Source organism: Vidua macroura, chromosome 1, assembly GCF_024509145.1.
Source record: "Vidua macroura isolate BioBank_ID:100142 chromosome 1, ASM2450914v1, whole genome shotgun sequence".
In the NCBI taxonomy this organism is placed as follows: Eukaryota; Metazoa; Chordata; class Aves; order Passeriformes; family Viduidae; genus Vidua; species Vidua macroura.
Window position 1 is genome coordinate 20,546,468 of NC_071571.1, and position 23,253 is coordinate 20,569,720.

Below are 23,253 nucleotides of genomic sequence, written 5' to 3' on the forward strand. Positions count from 1 at the left end.
GAGAATTAATCAGTGCTACAGAATGTTCCCAGAGACTTGAGTCTGAATCATCTATGCTTCTAAATTGCTGGAACAGTCCCTGGCACAGTTTGGGCATGCTCATTTCTCCAGAGATTTAATATGCTGTTTTTGGAATGTGCCTATTTACAGACCTTTGCACTGATCCTGCTAAAGCTGAGACACCTCCTTCCCCCCATCAAAATAAAAAAGTCAAGTTTAGAAAATTGAGAATATCTGCAGTTTGAACTCTAAATATGTTTTGTTTCTTAAATCAGTTAAATGAATACTGGTTCTGATGTGTTATCAGTAAGATTTATGTGACATTTTGACATTGATTTCCAATACGAGCACTTGAAAACAACAGTTTTATGGCTAAGTAGCAATTGGTTTTCCCCCAACAATTGTATTTCCTATTATACACTGAATCTGTTTAATAATATTATTGTGCTTTAGGAAAGGAAGAGTGATAAACATTTTCAAAAGTACATGCATGGAGTACAAGAGGGTACAGGTGTTCATCCAAACATAGGTGGAGTTTGTGGTTTTTACCAGCAGTCCACATTCTTAATTCAGTTGTTTTTTTAAGGATGCTAAACTTTAACAGCTAGCATGATGTGGAAATACTTTGATCTTTCTGCTAGCTGAACAGATCTGTGGATTAATATAATGTACTTTACATCTTGTTACACTGATTTGCTTTTTCTTTTCCTTGTAGGCTTCAGAAGCTTCCAAAATACCTACTTTTAGAAAATGTTAAAGGATTTGAATCCTCTTCTGCAAGGTAAACTCTAATTAATATATGCAGGTTTTAGTTTACAATAAGAATATATTCTTTAGAAGGAGAAGGGATTTATTCTTTAGATGGGATTTTTATTTCCTAGAATTGGATTTAACAAAGTAGCTTGAGATGGGACAGGAATTAAAATCTTAGGTTGTGAAAAGAACTTGCTAGATAACTGGTTGTGTCTCTAAGTGGATAAAATATAACAGTATTTTATTTTTATTTGATGAGTATTTGATTTTATTTTATTTGATGATCATGTTTGCTTTAGAAAAGGTCAGAATTAGTTTTAGAAGAAAACTAGTAATAGGTGTTACAATCAGAGGTTTCAGGGGCTTATTCATGACAGGATCCCATGGTATCTTGTGTTACGGTCACAGAATAGTCTAGGGGCTTTCTTGAGTGCCACTGTTGATAGTAGATTATCCCTGGTTCAGGGCTGCCATCAAATGGTCCAGAGATACAGTAAGAAGGTTGTATTTAGTCTTGATCTGAAATGTGGAAGAGGAAAGGTGTCACTACAGTAACCTAATCACAGCAGGAACACTCTCCTCTCTTGTGACCAAAGCAGGAGAGAGTTGCCATCTTCCTTCTCAGTTCTCACTGGAACAGAGTGGGATCTTTCCCTGCACTCCTTAAAGCACCGACTGCCACCCTGTATATCATGCTCTTAATTAATATGGCAGGCAGCTGGGAGTCATGCTTAGCTGGTTCAGTGTTCAAGGTCTTCTCTTTTAGCCCCTGGGATTCCCTAGGCTGTGCCTTGCTGGCCAGTGCTTGGGACAAGCTGTACTTCAGAAAACACCCCAGTTAGGACACTTGTTTTCTCTTATGACGCCTGGGATGAAGTCTCACATGCAATGCTGGGTACAGGTCACAGCTCCTGCCTATTGTATAGTTCCAGCCTAGTGCAGTCTGCATGGAATATAGAAGAAAAGTATTTTTAAGATTATTTCCCTTACAGTCAAACAATGGAAAAACCATTGTTTATAAAGCACAGTCCAACCTCACTTTTATAATAAAAACTACTGATTTTTTTCATCCCTCGATTTAGCCTTTTTGTTAGGCTTAACTGGCACTGTGTGAGCAGAAGGAAGTAGTGAGCTATTTGTGGTGATTTTAGTCTCCTTTTTTACGATTCCCAATAAAAAGAGTATCTTGCCCTCTGATTAGTTTCCTTGTTGACACACTACAATTACTTTCCTAGAAATGGGATGTTTTTTGAAGAGGCATTTGCACTGTAGTAAGAGTGAGGTGCATTTGGATGTATAATAGTCTCTAACACTGAACTTCATATGTTGTCTCTCAAATTCAGTAGTGGATGACATATCAATAATTTGCTGTCCAATTATTTCAATGAATGCTTTGGTAAATATGATGTTGAATTTATTCTGTGTTTATTTAGGATTAAAAAAGGGGCTAAAGACTAGGTGAAGGGAGTAATTGCTTTTTAATTCCTTTCAGAAATGAACTTTTGCAAACACTAGCAACATGTGGATTTAAATATCAGGAATTTCTCTTGTCTCCAATCTGTGTGAGTACTAAAATTGCTCTAATATTATTTAATAGTTCAAAGTGCACTGAGTCCAAGAACATTTGAAAATTCTCTTCTGTATTAGAAAAGAGAGTTATGCCCAAAGCTGAAGATACACTTGAATGAGAAAACCAATTGACATGACTTCTGATTTCTCATACTGGCTTATGCCAGTATTTTATTGCTGTTTGTGTTCAGATCCTAGTCCCATATTGCTTTGCTACCATTTGATATTTTTAAGAAGGCATGAATTTACACTGTAACCAGGAAGGTGGTTTTCCCTGCAGGAGCCTCATTGCTTCAGAAGTGCCTCTGGATTTCCCAGCACAGAAAATGTGACTGTTTCTTGTGGGAGGAGGAGCTTTGTTTCCATGTTACCCTGGAAACTGAAAAAAAGTTTGAGAGAGATTTCAGATTGTGCAAGACTAACTGGAATCAGTGAAGTACCATAAATATTTGAAAGAAGCTAACAGAATGTAGCTTGAAAACCAATTGTGATAGATTTATTTAATTGCTAGGTGTCTTACAATTCCTTGTTTAAAAAGGCAAAGAGAGGCTTTTTTGCTTTTAACAGAAAACAGATAGTACCTGTCCCAAGAAATCGTGAGGCATGTAAATTTTTCTATTTGTGTCACATAAAATTTTATTTACATTCATATTCGTTTGCAGAGAAAGTCAAAACCATGAGATGCAGAGAATAATTGCTCACCTGGATCTTTGGGAGTACTTAGGTATGGAAGTTACAAGTGTGTAGGTATTATCAACTAGAGAATACCCTGGAAAAAAGGAGGCTTCAGGGTGACCTAATTGCAGCCTTCCAGTACCTGATGGGAGACTACAAGAAAGACAGAGAGGGACTGACAAGAGTCTGCAGTAACAGGACAAGGGGGAATGGTTTCAAACTTAAAGAATAGTTTTAGGTTAGAATCAGGAGGAAGTTCTTTTTGATGAGAGTGTTGAGGCACTGGAACAGGTTGTGCAGAGAAGCTGTGGATGCCCCATCCCTGGAAGTGTTCAAGGCCAACTCTAAGCTGGCCTGGTCTAGTGGAAGGTGTCCTTGCCCACAGCAGGGGGCTTGGAACTAGATGACCTTCAAGGTGCCTTCCAACACAAACCATTTTATTAATCTCTGATTCTGTGAATACTGATGTCTCTGAAGTCATAAAATATATTAGTATGTCATAGTTCTGTTACTGCATGTAACAACAGATAACTTGTATGATGCTGTAGACCACTTTTTCTCTACCATCACATGGACTAAAGGCTTCTGAATTTTGATTACAGCTTGGCATTCCCAATTCCAGGCTGCGGTATTTTCTAATTGCAAAACTTCACCAAGAACCATTTTCCTTTCAAGCTCCTGGTCAAGTGAGTCTATTCATGTTACTTCAATTTGCTTCATTTCATGAAGATTGAGGGTTAAATTTTCAGTTTAGTGGTGTGTGTTGATAAATGGAGAAAAATTAGTGAGTCCAACATAAAAGTTAAAATCTGTCTCCTTTTTCAGCCTGGATATTGAGCTTTGTAAGGACTGATGTGCAAATCTGTGGCTTAGATGGCTTTAAACAGTTGGGAGATGTGTTTTCTAGCCTGATAGTGGGCTAGAAAACAGGTCATACTGCTATATTTTTTAAACACTTGGAAAGGTCTTTCTGCAAAGGCAATTATATGAGGCTGTTCTGACATCATTGCCAATCGGTCAACTAATCTTGATACTACTGCTTTTGAAATCTTCATAAAAATAACATCTAAAGGTTATTGTGAACATCTTGGAAGGAATTCTTACTCTCTGTATGGTTGACTGTCAAGTTTTTTTATTAAATACTGTTCTTTAATTTTATTTTTGTCATAATTTCCTCTTAGATATTGACAAGATTCCCAGATCAGGATCCAGAAGATTTACTCAAGGAAAAAGTCGCTGATAAAGTGGGTGAAACCAGTTCTTCTTTGTCCTGTGAGAAGAATCTGGATCCAAACATTGGTCCAGATTGCAGCAGCAAGAAGAGTTTACCAAAAGGGGCCTTTCTATTTAAGCTTGAAACAGTAGAAGAAATGGAAAGGAAACATAATCAAGATAATGATTCCTCTATTCAAATGCTAAAAGACTTCTTGGAAGAGGAAAATGAAGAAATGAGTCAATATTTCTTACCACCAAAGTCCTTACTGCGCTATGCTCTCTTGTTAGACATTGTTAAACCCACCTGTCGGAGGTCCACGTGCTTTACAAAAGGGTAAGTTGCCAAGAAAATGTCTTGCTAAATCATGTCCTGAAAATTTAAGTGTATTTTCTCACTTGTGTCCTGTAAAATCATAGAGAGGTATTTCATCAAAAAACCCTAGGCCTTTGAAAGAAATCTCCTTATAGTGTGCTTGCTGGTCCAGTGGAATGCCTACATGAGAATCTGTCTGGCAGAACATCATATGCCCACTCCAAAAAGGCATTCACAAAAGACAGTTGCCATTTGTTGTTGACCTTCACAGAAGCTTAATTACCCCTGCGGAAATATGGTTCCAGTAGACTGGTATAGTGCTGATTCATTAATGAATTTCTTTATATTGCTCAATGAAGTTACAAAGTGTCATGCATGACAGATCCATTCCTCATTAAATCTGTCTCCACTGTACATTTTATTGATTTCTTGGATTTTTCAGCTATGTAGATCAGAATAGCTGTGGATTGTCAGGAAACCAGTTAGATTGCTGCATTACAAATTATATTTGATGGAGCAGAACATCAATGCTTTTCTGTCTAGTAGTTTTCTGATTTGTACCTTGCAATTTTAAGTTTCACTTCTAGAAGTTGGTAAGTGTTCTGAAACTCCATGGACAACTGGTCAGGAGGTTTTCCACTGAATGCATTTGTATTGAAACATTCCAGTTGGAGCCTGCAAATTTGTGGGAATTTTTAATACTGCTAAATGTTTCTAATTGGATTGGTTTTTTGAGTTTGCTGAGTGTTTCAATAAAATGTCTTGAATGATGAGTTAAAGCTAATTGTAACAATTTTTTTTTTTTAATTTGGAGAAATTAGACTGCCAGATTGACAGAATTCCTGCAGGTTTTTTTTTTTTTAACTTTTATACCATAAAGAAGGAGAAAAAGAATTTCAAAGTTTGAAATTTGTGCAGTGGGAAAGGCCTTCCCTCAGCTCTCATTGATATATATGTATGTGCCTTTTCTGCCTTCACTCTTTTGAGTTGAGGGGAAGTCAGCATCTCATGGAATATCTTTCTTAACTAGAATAGTCAAAAAACCCCTTAGCTGGAATGGTGTCTTATGTGTCATATGTATGCCTTAAGTGTCATCGAAAGTAATTGGCCACTCGTGGTTTCACTAGAATATGTCATAGTAGTTTGTGGTCATGTTTATCAAAATCACACTGAAGGAGGCTCCTGAGTAGTTAAAATCAAGTCTCTGTACACAGTGGTGGGAAATCTGACACCGGGGAAGATGACTCTTATCCCTCTGCTGAAATGGAGGTAATTGTGGTGGTAGCTCTGTCTGATCTGCCATCTTCTGTTTTTCAAGAACCTTTGGGGAAGAAGGTTGCCAGTATGTTTCTCAATGTAATCATCTCATTTACAGCTCTGCATTAAAAGAAGGTTTATAATTACATGTCATTAAAGTCACTTTCCGAGGCCAAAAATAAGTCCCTTCTGTATCTGTTCCAGAAGTTCTGTTTTAATATTTCTCTGAAGCATGAGATCTAGGAAAAAGACCCGTGAATGGGGTGGAACAGCACTCCAGGTAGTATAGAGTATCCCTCTGCTGTCTGGTGTCTTTCTTGTAAGTTGCACTGACCATCAGCTTTGAGAGTGGAAGAAAAATGTCCCTCTTTTCTCTTTGGTTTTCAGGTATTTCTAGCAAGGTTCATGTGATGGAAATAATCTGGGTATGCCATCTCTAATCCTTTCTAATTCAGGGACTTTAAACACAGATAGTTCATCAGTGATTTTTGCTATATCAGTTGTCTTTTGAAAAGATTTGGTGGAGTATACAGCAAAATGTAATGGCCCGTAATGCATGAGAGATCAAGCAGGTAATTCTGTGTGCCCTTCTGACCCTGACTTCCTGGGCTCTTAGTGAATGATTGCTTAGTTCTGTGAGACTACCAACACTGTGGTTTCTCTTTGGAGTATGTTTGTGGTGGATGAAGTTTTGAAAGGAAATTGACTATTTTAAAGGACAGAGGAAAAAAATTGTATCTAACTTCTCTAGATGTAGTCATTCCGGACATACTTTAAATTTTTGATATGCTATTGACAAGAGAAGTGATACCTTTCAAAATAGTGTAAATATCAATTACAGAAGAGCTTTCTTGCTTTGTGGAAATTACTTTCTGTCAGTCATAATATACGACACAATATACCCAGAAAAAATACATGTATGAAATGAAAAGATTTTTTTTAAAGCTTACAGAAATAAAAAGAGGCAGGGAATCTTGAAGCAGATGAAAATTGAAGACTGTAATTTCTTAAGCCAACTTCTTTCATTGTAACTTGTAATGAAACTTGTAATGAATTTTGTCAGAAAATCAATACGTCATTTTTTTACTGTGACAAAATTTAATTATGTTCCAGATCTAAGGTAGGAATGTTAACTTTTCTGTAGTCAGCATATTCAATAATAATAAATAACAATCCAGCTAACATTACATTAGCCATATGCCCACATTTGTATTAAAAAAACAACATGCGTGTGTACACACACACACACACACGTGGCCTTCAATGCACACAGACACCAACTGGATTTTTTTTTTGAGGGGGGAGGAGTTCTGTATTCTAGTGCCAGTTATTTAGACAGGAATATTTATTTTTCCCAGTAAAACACTTCAATACCACTCTGAATTTTATCCCATTTATTCATTTTGGCTCAGTTATATTAAACTGAAATATTACCAGATGGTATATAAGAGGAAGAGGATGAGGATTCCTCAATGCTGTGTGTGTTACATTGTTAAAACTTTGTGTTTGGGAATTTGCAGAATGCGAATAACCAATTAAAGATGATGTATTTACAAAATAGATTCCACATGTATGTAATCTGTAACAGTGTTTAGGTGTTCTAATCCCGAGGAAGATTTGTAACCACTTTGTTTTAAAGTGAGTGCTGCTCTGGCTGTTATTGGCAGAACTAATTGTAGCTTTTTCAGCTGAGCATGAAATACTCAAGATTGAGCCATGCTGGGTCATTGTGTCTGTGCTGAAGGGAGAGTGTTCTTTTATTCACTGTGGAATTACAGAGGCTTGAAACATAACTTGTGCCATGCTTTAGGAGTGGGTCCCATGTGGAACAAAAGACCTTTATAATTGCCTTTACAGTTGTACAGATAAAACTAGAGAAAAGTGTCTGTTAACAATTGATGCAGACCACATCCCTCTAATGCAGGGGATCTTCTGAAGTTCTTCTGAAGGGCAAAGCCATCTGTTGTCTTGACTCACTCTCTTTCTGTTTAGAATGTTCAAACTGCCGTAGGTAGACCAATAGAGCATGTTTCTGAAAGCCCATGATTATATTTAAATTATAGCCTTGAAGAGACTACAGAGTAAACATGTTGTCAAGCAATCAACCACAAAGCATGCAGAACAGCTATCATAGGTTTCAGAATGCAAGTTTACTTACTGTTTACTTGGATTTAATTGTTTTTCTTCTTCTTTCTTTCTTCTGCTCTGCATAGATGCCTGGCCATCACCCTTCCTTCAGTAGAAAATCCACAAGCAACCAGAAGTTAAACCTGACTGAACCACTTTGTTCCTAATGCTTTGACATTAAAGCTGGAGGCTCACACTAGCGGTCCTCCTTTTAATAAGGAGCACTGATTTGACCTTTAACACATTTTGCCATAATGGAAAATTGGTTTAGGCAATGTAGATGTTTTTTTTTTTTTTGGTGTTCCTTTGCTTGAATTCCTTGGCTTTGTGTAGTTGCCATGTATAAGACACTGGTGTGGATAAGCCCTTGAGCACCGAGGGCAGACTCATCCCCAGAGAGCACAGTCAGAGGGTACTGCACTCCAGGGGTTAGCAGAGTTTATAACAAGGCTTTCTGCTTTATCTATCCAGGAGGCTGTTTGTTCATCACGGCAAAGGAACCTAAGTAACCTCCCTTCACCTTTGCAGTTGGCAATGCCATGAAATCCAGTGAAAATACTAATATAAGTTTGTTATTGTTGTTGTTAAGGTATGGACACTATGTAGAAGGGACCGGCTCAGTTCTGCAAACAGCAGTAGATGTACAGGTAAGTGTGTGATCTAACATATTAAAATTACTTGTTTTAAAACTTGACACTTGGGGTTTTTTCTGTCTTCTCCTTTGTTATTCTGAATATTATAAGAAAAAATCCTTTAAATGTAATGGCAACTGAGTTTCCAATTGGTTTACTTTGTGTTCCTAGACAGCAGTTTGTTTAGACCAAAATTATATCTGTGTCTCTCTGTGAGGAGAATATGAGTTGTTATTATTTTATTATCTGTCATGTCATACAGAGGTTTCACAAGGGTATGTGAAAACCTTAAAAATTACTAGTTCTATGGAGAACCTACAGTACAGTGAATCAAGAGCTGTTTTTTGTATGCATATAATTCAGGAAATATTGTCAGATGTTTAACATGTTTGAATTCCAAAATTATTATTTATCTGCGAAGAGTATTTTGAAAAGTTCTACTATTGATACTAAGCTCATGACCAAGTGGTATTTAGGCATTGAGGAAGGTAATAAATGTACTGGTTAATCAGCATTCAAAGATACTTTTCACAAAGCCTGTGTTGTACACAAGCCTTTCCTCCTGCACTTCTGTGCTGTTCACTAATATTATAAGGCATTTCTAAGCAAATAAGGAATGCAGCTCTGGAATTCTGGATAATCTCAAAGCGAGAGTATTAATAATAAACAGCTGCATCCACACAGCTTAATTTGTATGAATGGTCTGTTACTGAGTTATTTTGAGTCACTGTCCTTTGTCATTAACAAATGTTTATTCTTTGATTGCCCCATTAAGTATTGGTATAGCTTGGAATTGGAGGAAGAAATTATGAACGCCCTCGTGGCAACATTGATTTCTTTCTTGCAAGTCTGTGTGTTGAGATGCTGGCTGCAAGAACAGAATGCAAATGACACTTTCAAGCAAAACATGCTATTGTCTTTGTCACTTTGATAATTAAGGAAATATTCTAGTAAGATGTGACTGTAAATTTTGCATATCTGGCCTGCATCAGTCATATTTCTTGGTTTTATTATTTTTCATAGCTTGAATCAGTGTTTAAACACCTTGACGAATTACCAGAAGAAGAGAAGCTTATAAAATTGTCAACACTAAAACTGAGGTACTTTACTCCAAGAGAAATAGCAAATCTTCATGGGTTCCCTTTGGAATTTGGTATGTGCCACAAAATGCACACTTCTACATTATTCTTCAGGAATGCCAATGTATTTTTTTTTTTTACTGGGACTAATCCAATCGTTTTATTTTGCATTTTTTTCAGACCACTCAGTTCTTGTGATTGATTCATTCTTGTTGTTTGGCTACCTTTGAATTTCTCTAAATTTCCACTGTTTTTTTCATGTTTTGTAAGAGCCAGCTTCTGTGGTGAGGTTTGTCTTCATAAGCTAAGAAGAAGATTTTGGCATGCAAAGTGCTCTGTTAATGAAGCACAATGAAGGAATACCTTTGTTTAAGGTTGAAACTATTTATTCAGCAGTCAGTATTACTCACAACTGTGGTAAATCAACATACCCTGCTAGCTTAGGAAGTCTGTTTGTGGTTCTCAGTGTTTCAGCTGCTTGCTTTCTCCCTTCCACACATTTACAGCTGCTTACAGGGAATTTGAGATGGTACAGATATTTCTTTGTTGAGGAGTAAACAGTCTATTAAGCCATCTCTATTTTCTAGAGAAGGCAGCCCTTGGTCAGTTACTTAATTTTCTAAGTGGTTGTTTTTTTGAGGAAGGAGTCAAGAAACAAGACTCAGCAGTATCAGTACACTGGATACAGTAAATTCATCAGAATTCTCGTTGTAAAAAAGGGCAAACAGGAAAGTGTAGCTGTTACTGTCTGCTAAGAAACTGTCCTGTTGACATCACATCAGATCAATTTATTGTCACTCAGCAACAGAAGAATCCATGGAATCATGGAAGGGTTTGTGTTTGAAGAGACCTTAAAGATCATCTATTTCCACCCCCCTTCCACTAGACTAGATTGCTTAAAGAATAAGAGTAATTTGTTATATTTTGCTTTGACTTCCTCAGTGACTTAAAGTTCTGAGAAATGTGACTTGTTTCTATGTATTTCTTTCACAGATTTAATTTGTTTTTTCATTTATTACTTGTTATATTTGAAATTGCTACATTTGGAGAACATTATCAAGGTTGCACAGTAAAACTAGAGCTGCCAGCACTAAGCTTACATGTTTATGAGTATTTGCAAGTGTGTGCTGTGTTGTTACATACCAACATGCAATGTTTTTTCATGGCCTCTCTTCTTTAATGGATCTGTTCTATTTGCAGACAGCCTCTTAGCACAGCTCTGTTTCATATTCATGTAGACTAGTGTCAAGATACTTGAACTTAACAGAGCTGGATTGGGCTTGTATAGGCTTATCATGCTGCTCAGGGTCTCTTTTGAGCACAAAATTGCCCATTTTCTCTTTTTTTAAATACAGCTGGAGTTTTTCCCCTGTTAAATCAGTCTCTGCAACATTACCGAGAGGTGCAATAGGGTTAATGATGCTTGTATTTTAGAAAGGGAGAACTGAGACAGTTTCTGTTGGGAAGACTCCATTTCTTTGGGGTGATCAGTTTGTGAAACCTGAGTTTTATAATTTCATAGTGCTTGGAGTGATACCGTGCTTTCTGTTCAGAGCTCATCTGCAGAGACACCTGTGAGGTTCAATATTTTTGCAAGCCAGAACTGAGCTCTGAAGACAAATCAGGCTTCTGAATTTGAGGATCATCCAGATCATCACCACATACAATATGTTCATTTAGCAGACCTGTGTTTTGTTGTTTGGGATTCCACCTTTCAGAGGAGAGTACCCTTTTGCCATAATTATGGCAGTTAGTATTATAACTGTCTTATAGTTCTTGCAGTTCCCTTCCCCCTCTCTATACTGCTTTTCCAACTTTGATGACACATAAAGCAAGCCTCTCTCTCCTTCAGTGGTTTCCTCTGGCATATACTCCTGAGTCAGAGGCAGAACATGCATTTTCCCCTGCACTGAGTCACAAGTCTGACATTTCTTTGTGTTTAAAACTTCTCCCACTTTTGCTTTAAAAAGTGTTATTTAACTCTAGGTTGATAGAAATCTTTAGTGAATTTAGGTACTATAATCTCAGTTTTCTTTGAGAATTTGCAGGCTCTGGATTTTTTTTGAAAGTGGATATATTTATGGCTCTAGCAAAGGGTGTTGCCCTGACAGCATTTCTCCCATGCTAAACTTCAAGTAATTATTGTGAAACATGGTATTTTCAGAGCAAAATGTGTTATAAGTTCCCTGCTACTGTGTTCTGTAGTGACAGCAACATTTAGGCTGAAATTTTCAAAACCAGGAAGCTTGGAATTGTACCTACTGTAAATATGTTATTGGTCCAAGAAACTGGAGCATGAGGAAACTATAATCTGAATACTATGTGAACAGACTGTCAGCAGCTTTGTAACAGATGCTGTTACTAGTGCAGCTACAGTATCATCAGAAGAAATGTGATTGTCTAAATGGTTCTTTTTAATTTTAAGAAGTTGTTGGCCTTTTCTAATATCTGAGGTCCAGAGTTAAAGTCATTGTTCATTCCTAACATGACCAGATTTATTTGTGCTTTTAACATCAAAATGTATAGATAGTAATTGCACTATAGTTCAATGAAATACTGCAGTCATTTATCTTAGTCACTCTGGTGGGTCCCACAGCAATATCATTAAAAGTGAACAGAGCGTTCTTGCACCTGTGACCTGCTTTCATGAGAGTGATGTCAGGATGTGTTTTCCATTTTTCTTATTAGCAATGCATGCGAGCTTTTAGGAAACAAAAGCCAGCATGGTGGGGAAGTATGTGCTGTTAAGACCTCAGTGTCCTCAGGTACTGTGTGTGACATAAATGCTACAGTGAGAGCTGTGCAGCAAGTGCCAGCATACTGGACATTGTTGAATCTGACCTTCTGATGTAGGCCACTCTGGAGCCAAGAAGATAGAAAGTGCAAGACAATGTTAACAGTCAGAGGCAGGAGGCTTGGGATAAAGGAAACCATGAGTTTTGAAGATTAATTCTTGGGTTTTGGTTGCCAAAAGGTAGGAAAGAGAAACTCTGACATTTTCAGGATTCAGGTAGAATTCTTGGGCATGTGTGTGTGCATAAATACATATTTATTTTCATGTATTCTTTTAAAATGCCTTTATTCTGTACCTTATTCATTGATGGAATATGAAAACTCCATCTCAGGAAGTGTGTGTGGGAGTGCAAGTGATTGTTCCAAAGACAGAAGAACAGTTGCCTAAATGTGAGTGCCAGGGAGCTGGGCAGAGTTGATGGAGCTGGCAGAAGATGTGTTTACCAAAGCAGTCCACATTCGAGGCATTAGTAACTGGCAGAGAAAGATGGAACAACTCCTCCCAGACACCACCTCCTCCTCAGAGCCTCCTTTGGCTCAATAACTGTCCAACCACATTCTCTCCTGAGCTCTCTCTGGGACAGAGTATTTTCTGAGGAGCTGTGAAAATTTCAGAGCATACATATCACTACTTGCACTCACAGTGTGCTTGTGCATCTGAGCTAATTGGGGTCTAATTGGGGTGGTGATGACCTCCGAGTCAAAGTTAGGTGTTTCTTCTTAGGGAATGATGAAATAATTGAATGTGGTCAAGTTTCAGCAGTTTACTATATGACCCTAGCAGTTAAGTCACCACTGCTGTTCATCTTTCACTCAGGTTGAAGCAAATGTACTTTACCTCACAGTTGGAATAAGGTAAGAGTGCAAACAAGGACAGAGAAATGAACTGGCTGCTCAAAACTGCTTCACTCAGGAGCTTGGAAGTCAGTACACAGCACAGCCCTTTCACAATACCTGGGCTGGTGTCATTTTTACTGGCTCTCCCTTCTTTCTGCCAGCCCATGCACTTACTATAGGAAGGACATTTCTGCTGCTGTCTGTATTTCTGAGTGTGTTTAATGGGGTCAGCATTGAATTACACGGAAAATAGTTCAACTGCTTGATCACTCACTGAATAAGCCTTGTTCATCATTTAATCTGCATGGGTGATATATTGCACTGAGAGACTTGTGATTTGACTGAGCTCTTAGAGGGGATCATGTGGGAAGTACAATATAAAGCTTATGGAGTACAGTTTAGTCCATCTGCAGAATTGTCACATTTTCTTTCTGCTGTGGTCGTGTTCTTCTGTAGATGTTATCTAGAGTAGCAGTTGTGCAGGGATTTAGTGCTGCTGCCCCTCCCTGAGACTGCTGGATGTTTTGAGCTCTCTGAAGGGAAGGTAGATCAGCAGTAGTTACACAACAGAGGAATGTTTTGAAGCTTCTTGTGAAACTTTAGAGATGGCAGTATTGCTAATAGAAGAACTGATACAAATCCAGTGAATTGGTTGTGAATTGGTTTTGTAACTTTGTGAATTTTGGGGGGGGGCTGGAGGGAGGATGAATCCTGCTGCAATCTGTGATAACTGCACTAAGAAATGTTCACTGAAAAAAAAAATTAGTCTAAAAAGTAGGAACAAACCCAGACTAGTGATGTTGCACTATATGTTTTTGTTTTAGGTTTTCCTGAGAAGGTAACAGTAAAGCAGTGCTATCGTCTTCTGGGAAACAGTCTTAACGTACACGTGGTGGCAAAATTGATCTCCATTCTACTTGAATAATTTAGAACCTGCAACTGATGCATATGGACTGGTGACAGAAAATACTTCCATCTTTTAGGAGAAAGCTGATGGAACCTGGACAAAAACCCCAGCTTGCCAAAATACTTGTCCAGACATTTTGCGGAAAAGTTTTGATATATTTTTAATAACTTGAATTCATGATGGATTTAAACTTTATAGGTGTTTAATTTAAATAGCAGTTTACAGGACTTATTTGCTTTATTTAAAAGTTCTTTTTAGTTTGCAGAATGAAAAATAGCAGCATATGCAAATACTTCAATGAGAAAGGATAAGATTATTTTATTTTACTTTATTTTTTATCTTAAAACCATTTCCTCAGTACTGTGTGAAACTGTGTCAAAGCTGTTTCAATTAGGTTCAAAGACCAAGTTCAATATGTAAAATGTCTTAATCTTTAAATGTAAGTGGTCCATTCTGAAAAGATTTACTGTATATATGATCTGAAATTTTGGTGTGATTTTTGTAGCTCATGAAACTAATAAATTCAGTATTTTATATACAATTTTTAAGACTTAGTGTTGTTCTTTATGGTTGTCTCATTTTTAAATACTCATAGGATTCTGGAACTCAACTGTATTTGTCTGGAATGATTTGTTTAGTTGCAGCTGAATGAAAATATTTCAAGATTATCACAGGCCTGACAATAACTTCCCTGTTTCTCTTATATTATTTAGGATAAGATCATTGCTCCTTACCAAAGACCTACATGTAAAAGACATTAAAAAAAAATTAAAGCTCCATGTTTAGGTTCCTGTGACATAAGAACTGGAGAAAAACTATATGGGCTTCTTCTGAAAATTTCTTCACAAATCTTGGTAGTAGTACTGGGCTTAGGAGTGTATAGCGGTGGAGCCGCTGCATGTGGCCGCGGTGTATTAGCGGTGGAGCCGCTGCATGTGGCCATCCCCAGTGCCACCGCTGCACAGTGCCTCATAGAGCTGGACTCAGTGGGTTTGTAATCAAGTCTTGTGAGTTCAGTTCCTCTGAAATTATAGAGAAAATAATGGGAAAACTGAAAGCCCTCTAAAGAAGCGTGTGTTCTAATTACCTTTCCTTGGGATTTTCCCATTGGTATCTAGATTAAAAAGAGCTTCAGTGAGGAAGAGGCAAGATGATACTTAGTAAGCATCTTAGGGAGATTATGTGCCAGAAGACAGAAGGATTTTGTAGTTGATCATAGTTCCTGTGCACCTAAGCAGTAAGTTAAAGTTGCCAGTCCTAAAAATGAATGAATTTTCTTCCCCCTCTCCCCCAACCCATGGGATGACACAGAAACAGTCTTGGTATGTTCCATCTGGGTTTGGTGGTGCGGGAGAAAGTGAAGACCACAGAGAGCAGAGCTGCTGTGGAGATACTGTAGCTGTTTTCATCTGCTGTAGTCCTGAAAACAATTAAAAAATAAATGTATGTAGATAAATTCATGCAGCTTTATCTTATGCTGGGTCCTGCATTTCTTCTTCAGTCTTGATTTGCCTGCTGCTTTGTGGACTGTTAAACCAGGAAAAGCTTGGGTTGACCTACTTCAGCCTGTCTGATTCTCCAGGAGCATATTGGCCACTTGGGCTGTTCCAGCTGAAAAAGAGAAATGGAAATGGTTTCTCCTGAAAGTGCTCTGGACAAAGCCCTAGAGAAGGTGAGGTTGGCCTCTGTCCTCACCTGGTCACTTGTAGTACTGAAATGTCAAAAAAGGATTGCTGTGCTGGCTACTAAACTGCAAAAAGCAGGTGTGCTTTTGACAGTGAACCATGGTTACCTATACCCACAATGGTTATTGTGTAGATTTATCAGCCAGATCAATAACTAGTATCTGTATGGTCTTGTTCTTGGTAGAAATGTGGTAGTATAAAGATCTCTTGCTGTCTAATATGTTCCAAACATAGGTATGAAAGCAAAGGATATTAATTTGATATATAAATTGGAATTTCCTTCTGCTAAATAATGTAAATATTCTATTCATTCTGCTTCACTGTAGTAATATTTGGAAAAATATTACTATTAACAATTAATTGTCAATTCCTTTGTGTGTAGAGCATATCTTAATGCTTTATATGCCTCTTGTAAATTAGCAGTGTTGAAGTGTAAATTGAAATGTACCTAGCTGCGCCTAAAACTGATACCATAATACAGAGCCTGTTACATATGCATAGTGAATTTTAATTCAATATGATTGTGAAGACTGAATCTGTTTGCTAATTTGAGCTGCTTCTGAAGGAAAAAAAAAAAGTGAAATAATTCAGAGTTGTAAATACATATTTGTGTATTTTACCCCTGCTAACCCTGTAATACTGGTGCAGCTAAATTGAGTGACTGCTGCTTATCCCCTTGGTTTGTTATTAATAGACTGGTTTACTGAGTTCTGTTGGGTTGTACCTGCTTGACCTCACTTGATGATCATGTTGCTTCCTCTTCCAAGCAGGCTCCTAATCCTAAGTACTTTGCAGCCTACATCATTGCTGTACTTTGCAACTTTAGCTTAAGCATTTTCACAGCAATGAAATGTGATTACAAAAGCAGCTGAAAGGTGAAGAAAAATCTGGAAAACAGCTTTGGAAAGGGAGGGAGATACAAAATCAAAAATCAGATTCTGGGTAACTCATTCATTTGCACGCCTTAATTACATTTCATTATCTGAGTGAAGTAATGTGGTTGTATTCCCTTAAATTTGAGAATTTCCACTGAGAAAAAGGTTGTCATATTTGGTGGTGTTATATTTATGTTGTCATTTTTGAAGCTTACAGATTGACTTACAAAAATCTTCCCTATACCAGCTAGTTTTTATCTGAGTTAGTCTGGGGTTTCCCTATACTCATGAAGAAACCTGTCTAGCAGCAAAATTACTAAAATACCATTTTTTAACGCAGTGAGTTTGAGTACTTTTTGATGCTTGAAGTGGAGGTGCATTCTTCCATGCAGTGAATGTAAGGCTCCTGCCCAGAGCCTTTTTTATTTCACTTTTGACTGATAGGACAATTATAAGGCTTTTCAGGAATGTCTGTATTACAGTCTGGGAAAACATTGATTTGTGATAGCTATTTCTTAAATTTAAACAAGGGAAAGCCCATTTTGGTTTTGACAGAGACATTTCAATAGAAATCTGAACAGGCCCAATGCTTCAATGACTATACAATTTGTTTTAGCAGTTGTCACACATTTCTAAAATAAGTGGAAAATTTAGAAAATATTTGTTGCATCTCAGGGATGAATTATTCAATTCTCAGCTTGTCCTTTGGCTCCTCTTCTTGCTGTTCATACTAAAGTTTAACACTTGAATTCATATATAAATACTGAATTATATTTATTTTCCTTAGCAGTTTAATATATTTTGTCTTCTATATGTTTACAACCACTTAAGTGTTGTATTTTTTCTGCATGTTATTTAAAGAATATGACATATTAGTAAGGATTTAGAAGAGATTAAGTAATAATTGGTTAAGAGCATTAGCATTTCTGAGCAGTCTTACGTAAATATTCTGTAAAATTGAAGTGATCAAAGAAATACCCATGGAAAAATAATGCGAAACCATGAAAAAGTAGACATAGAGCCCAAAATTAATTCCAGTAGCCATTTTCCCTTTGCCTGTGCAAATATGAGTATTGTAGTATTACAACCTCATTAGGGGAAGTTTATGAAATACTCAGTAGTGATAGTATGTCAATTTAAACGTTATTGCAAAAAGCAGGACAGGATTTGTGTTATTTTTGTCTTTAGTTGATTGTAAGGTTTGGAGTATTTATATAGCCATTAAAGAAAAGAAATAGTGGCCCAAGAGGGCCAGGCAGCTGTCTGTGAAGGCTGAACAACTGGATTGTTCTCTTTGACTTTCCTCCACCTGGTCCTGTTGACAGTGGGAGGAAGCTGGATGAGGAACCTTCTCAGGTAAGAGCTCTGGTGAAACAAGAAGCAGAATTGGAAGGGTTTAAATCAACTGGAACACAACACTTTTAGTGAGAGACTTGTTGGATGTCAGATGGCCACTCTGGTTGGATGCCGTTCACTAGGATTTGAGAAATTGCAGCAAAAAACTTCCTGAAATCTCCTCCAGGGAGAAATGTCTCTCATTTTAGATACAGGAATACATCCTGAAATCCCAGCTTCAGTGAGAGCATGTTTGTCTTGTGCTTTTGTCCACGCACTGGGCTTTTTTAATTCAAATATTTTTAAATTGCCACCTGGCACTTGGAAGCAAAGCATGCTGATGGTACAGATATATTTTCTCAGATGTAGATTGCAACAAATAGTCTTCAATAGTCCAAATGTTTGCCTGTATGTATTTTAAAAATAAACTAATCTCATTCTGTTTATAAATAATACACTTAAAATGGGATTCTTCTCAGAATTTTTTTTTTTTTTGCATTTTAACTGTATATTTATGACAATTAATGTATGGCATTACTCATTCTTTGCACATGTGTTATAAGGTGAAGCTTGTGGAGAAGGAGAAGACTGGACAAGTTCTTGTAAAAAAAGTCCTCTGAGAGTACTGAGTAAGTAGACTTTGACTGTAGAAGTCCCGGAGCTGCAAATAACGGGAGGCCAAGAGAGTACCTAGGGGAAGTACTGTATGGGCTCACCCCTTCATGTAGTCTTCATTTCCTGTCTGCTTTTGGCCACTGTTGGAGTGACCTGGATGATCACTGACCTGGAGAGATCTTTTCTAGCCCAGGATGATGACTCTTATTGCTTATTTTGTATGGTGACAGAATGCCACTACTTGTAACCACAGCCTCAAGACACAGCAAACACTTTACAGACATAGCTCAGACTGAGCTTCTTGGTGAAAGCCAGAAGTACAGAATAGAATGAATCTGAGGGAGGTTGTGCAGCCAGGTCCATTCATGGCTTTAGGGTTATTAGTGAAGAAGGGTGGCTATGCCAATGGAAGTCCCTAAAAATAACTCCAGTGTATGTTAAAGCCATTGGAATGTGTTAAAAGGACTGGAATAATCAATAGAAAAGAATAAAGCAAATACAACTGACTGGAAGCTTTTCATTAACCTAATTGCAAAAAAAGAATGAAATGGAGAATAAGAAGCATCAAAGTGGTTTATAGAAACAACAATGTGTGGGAAGAAAAATCAGACAGAAGAACTAAAATAAAAGTCTCATAAGGAAAGTAAAAAGCTAATGTGTTAAATCTTACTTGCAATAAAGGAATCCAGGGAGAATTTGGACAGTAGATCAATTTCAGCTTAAGTAGTTAACTAATCAAGACTCTTATCTTTGTCATTTGCTATTGAAAACTGAAAAACTCAATTTCCTGGCCAGGTAGTTTAACTTCATTAGCAGGTAACTTATGAACTTCATCAACTGTGTTGAGGAAGCAGAATCTTAAACAGGTGGCAGAGGGCAGAATGCTGAACAGAAATCCTTGAGGAGGGGTGTGAGATATGGAGGCTTGCAGCAGCTGTAGCCCCTGGGGAAGGTGCTGTGGCCACAAAACTCTCAAGACATGCATGAAGAGAGGGAAAGACTGATGATAGGTGCTTATAGGTAAGGAACAGCAAGGGGTCAGAGTCACCCATGTTTGATGTAAACCTCATGGTTTCTGATCCATTGCACAGGGCCTGCTACCGAATTTGTGCTTGGTTGTCTCAGAGCTGTAGGAACACGTGGGAAATGCTGACTTCAATATTGAGCTGGGTATACACCAATTTGCACAGTTATATGGAGGTAACAGTATGACTTCATATGTTGTGTGTCACTTTTGAACTCTAGGGTACTATTAGAAGAAGGAAAGATGAAGGAGGGTCCAGGAAAGTGAAGACAGAAGAACTGGGAGATATGAGCGCAACTGAGGGAAGACTTCTGTAAATGTGTTCTACTTGGTATTTAACCAGCAATGGACTGGATTTATAATTATTTGCAAATATTTAAGTGTAACAATTGAATAGCAGGGATTTTTTTCTTTTTTTGCATCTGTGGGGGGAAAAAAGGATTATTTTTTACTCTTACATTAAAAAATTAACCAGGTTTGAATTCACACCAGTGGCTGCTCTTCCTCCATTTAAACAGGTAACATTGTCAAAAACTCTCATGATGTCCATGCACTTGAGTTACTTCCTAGGAGTAATTAATGTGTATTGATTTTTTGGCCATGATTTGAATCAAGTCTTGTCTTCTACACCAGCATCTTTGCATTGCAGGCCCGTACTGCTGGAGAAATAGAGGAATACCACCATTTCATTTCACACAGCTACACAAGATGGTGGTAAATTGTAGTCCCTGCTAGTACAGGATGAACTTCAACCAGAATTAGAGACAAACACTCCATTACTCTTGCCAAATCTGCACACAACCTATGCTCTTTAGAGCTGTTTTCTGAGCCTTCATCTTAGGGAGGTAATGAATGACCTGTCCCAGGAGGAGAGGTTCATGCCAGCTCTTCTTGTTAGAAAGAACAGCCAGAAATTTGTATGTTTTCCATTATGTTCCTCCAAAAATGATGTCTCAATTCAGTATATTACAGTAAAATTAGAAGGTGTGGACCTATTTCTGTCCTTAAGAAGGTTTATAGATTTCTCAATTTGGCCAGCCTGAGGTGCATTCACTAGGAATAAAGGCTCAATTAACTAAAATCTGGAAGGTCTAATGAAATGGAAAATAGTGTGTCATGCAAATAGGTGGCTGTCCAACCCTCTCTTTCCATCCTATAATCAGTGCATAGTCAAAATCAGCTGGTCCTCAGGCCAACCATTTTCTAAGCTATAAAACCTGCAGGAAGAGAAGGTGAATTTCTTCTTGTTTGTTGCCTTGTCTTCACCCTTAACAGTTTATTGCTCACTGGTTATTGGTTTAATGGAGTTAGTTAGCTGCAAAGGGAAGCCTGAATCGAAGGCTGCCAGGCAGAAGAGAGGGGCAGTGCATACTCAGCGTGCAAAAGAAATGAAGAGAGGAAAGGAAGGATTTTGTGGGCCACAGCCAAAGGCCAGGATGGGAAATGTCAGCATAAAATGGACTTTGTGAAAGTAAGGTCCTGGAGTACACAGACATTCAGCCAGCCTGCTACGGAGTGCGGGTGTATTTGGCCCGGAGTTTATTCAAGTTGACATTCAACTGACAGTTACACAAACTCAGAAAACTGTTAAAACAAAAAGAAAATCAAAGCAAAAAGAGAAAAAAACCCACCAGACAAGACTTCAAAATCAAAACAGGAAGAATGTTAATGAGCACCAGTTTAATGGACAGTGCCAGGATACCCAGAGGCAGAAGGTGTCTGGTTGACTAGACAGAAATATTGATAATTTGCCTATGCTGTCCTATTCCTGAACAGAGGTTTCAGAGCTAAAAGCTTAATATTAAATATAAAAAAGGTGCAGGGACAGATTTTCAGTTGATATAAAAAAACATAGCTAATGTGGATTGAATGGAGCAGTCTTATTTCCTACAACACAATTCTGTATTTTTTTGGAAATATTGTCCTTCATGTTGGTAAAGGACATCATATGGAAAATTTTCCTCATGTTTTTCTGTTCTGGCAGGAACAGCTGATAGACTCCCTGCTGCAGTGCAGGTGAACATACACAGAGCTGTCCTTCTCCTTCCTCACCAGTAGGTACATGGGATGGGCTGTCTCCCGTGGGCTCAGGAGGAGCCTCACCGCCGCCCTTCCAGATCCCTCGGCAGCAGCAGTGACTGTTGGGTTACCTGCACCACAGCCAGTGGGAGCACAAGGGGTCAGGAGGCTGGTGCTGTTCTGAATTCCAAGGTAAGTTTATGAAAACACAGATAATAAAATATAGTACAAATCTAGTTTTTGTGAAAATGGTGGGATAAAGCTGATACAGCCTAAGACACTATGGTATTCACAGTGAAGATCACGTGATCTGTGGTAGCACCACAAACATCAGCTGTCCTGACTTCACATTCATGTCCTCAGTGTGCATCTGTCTCTTTTTGAGATGACATTAGAATTTTTTGCTGCCACATTCAATTTCTTACCAGGTTGTTTTGAGCTCTTAATGCTTCCATCTGTGAAAGCTGTAGAGTTCATTCGATCCCCCAGCTGGAGGGAAGGTTCCACATATCTGTGGGACATCTGTAGGTGACAAGTACAAACTGGAGCAGAAAGAAAGACTGGGTAGGGTTAGGAAGTGCAGGAGCTCCATGGCTTCCAGGAAGGTCTGGTGCTCAAAGGATGCTACAAGCAAGAGCAGCTACAACTGTTGCGACTCTTCTCAGCAGAGTTTTGAAATGTGAGCAACCTGAATAAGATGTCTACTAAGCAAAAAGGAAAATAAAAAAAAATGGTGGTGGACCTGGACGTCAGGAAGCTCCTAGCACAAGGAAAGAAAACACACAAAGAGCTCCTCTAAGCAGGAAGAACAAAGAACAGCAAAGTCTTGTGCAAGGGGAATATGGAGACTCTGGCAAAAGCAAAGGAGAGGTGGGACATGGAATCTCTCATGGCTTTCAGCAGCAACAGCCTGAGCCTCAGCATCTGGGGACTAAGTCACCCTTGAGTCAGAACAACCACATTTGGTTAAAATTGTACTTTGCTGTTGTAATCCATGTCATGCTGTTCAGTACTGCTGACTTGTTTGTGTCATCTGCCCAGTAAATTACTGACTGGAAGCTTCTCTTTCAATACAGATATTCCTTGTCAGCCACTGTGGGTTTTACTTTTGAGGTAGGGGACTTTTTTGGTAACAATTTAGGTCCTTTAGTGCTGCTAAATAATCTTTCCTTCGCTCCTGTGATGCAGCACATGGTAGAGCACTTTCTGCAGATTACAAGGTGCTCAGGGACACAAAGGTGCTCAGCTGTACAAAGGGCAAAGACATAGTGATAAAATACAGGCAGATTCCATTTAATGATCTCTCAAAGCTCCTGAACCCAAAAGACAAAAGGAGAAAAATGCATTTAATGTCTAGGGGATTTGCATGCTGTCAATCTTTAATTAAGGTATCCGAGATAAAGTTCACCCTTGCAAGACAAGGCAGCAGAATGGGCACCTTGTGAACAAGGAGCTGTGTGAGAGCAAAGGGCACCTGGACTCACAACAGCTCAGTCCAGCACTGGAGGTTTCACTTCAAGCACAGGACAGCTGGAGGAAAGCA

At 38.2% G+C, this 23,253-nt stretch overlaps 1 protein-coding gene across 7 annotated transcripts in view; it reads left to right on the forward strand.

Annotated features, from left to right (window-relative positions):
- The window catches only part of TRDMT1 (tRNA aspartic acid methyltransferase 1), a 41,872-nt gene extending 27,174 nt beyond the window's left edge, over positions 1-14,698 (forward strand). For 4 of the 7 annotated variants that reach the window (XM_053969699.1, XM_054003059.1, XM_053969780.1 and 1 more), the window contains 7 exons: positions 716-781; positions 2,246-2,315; positions 3,600-3,683; positions 4,179-4,546; positions 8,499-8,556; positions 9,565-9,694; positions 14,075-14,698. In XM_053969699.1, coding sequence (XP_053825674.1) covers positions 716-781; positions 2,246-2,315; positions 3,600-3,683; positions 4,179-4,546; positions 8,499-8,556; positions 9,565-9,694; positions 14,075-14,175 — 877 coding nt within the window. In that variant the 3' untranslated portion in view covers positions 14,176-14,698. Of the gene's footprint in view, positions 1-715; positions 782-2,245; positions 2,316-3,599; positions 3,684-4,178; positions 4,547-8,498; positions 8,557-9,564; positions 9,695-12,473; positions 12,595-14,074 lie in introns of those variants that run through there. The other 3 variants (XM_054004507.1, XM_053969448.1, XM_054003831.1) reach the window with 3 other exon arrangements.
- Positions 14,699-23,253: the final 8,555 nt, after the last annotated feature.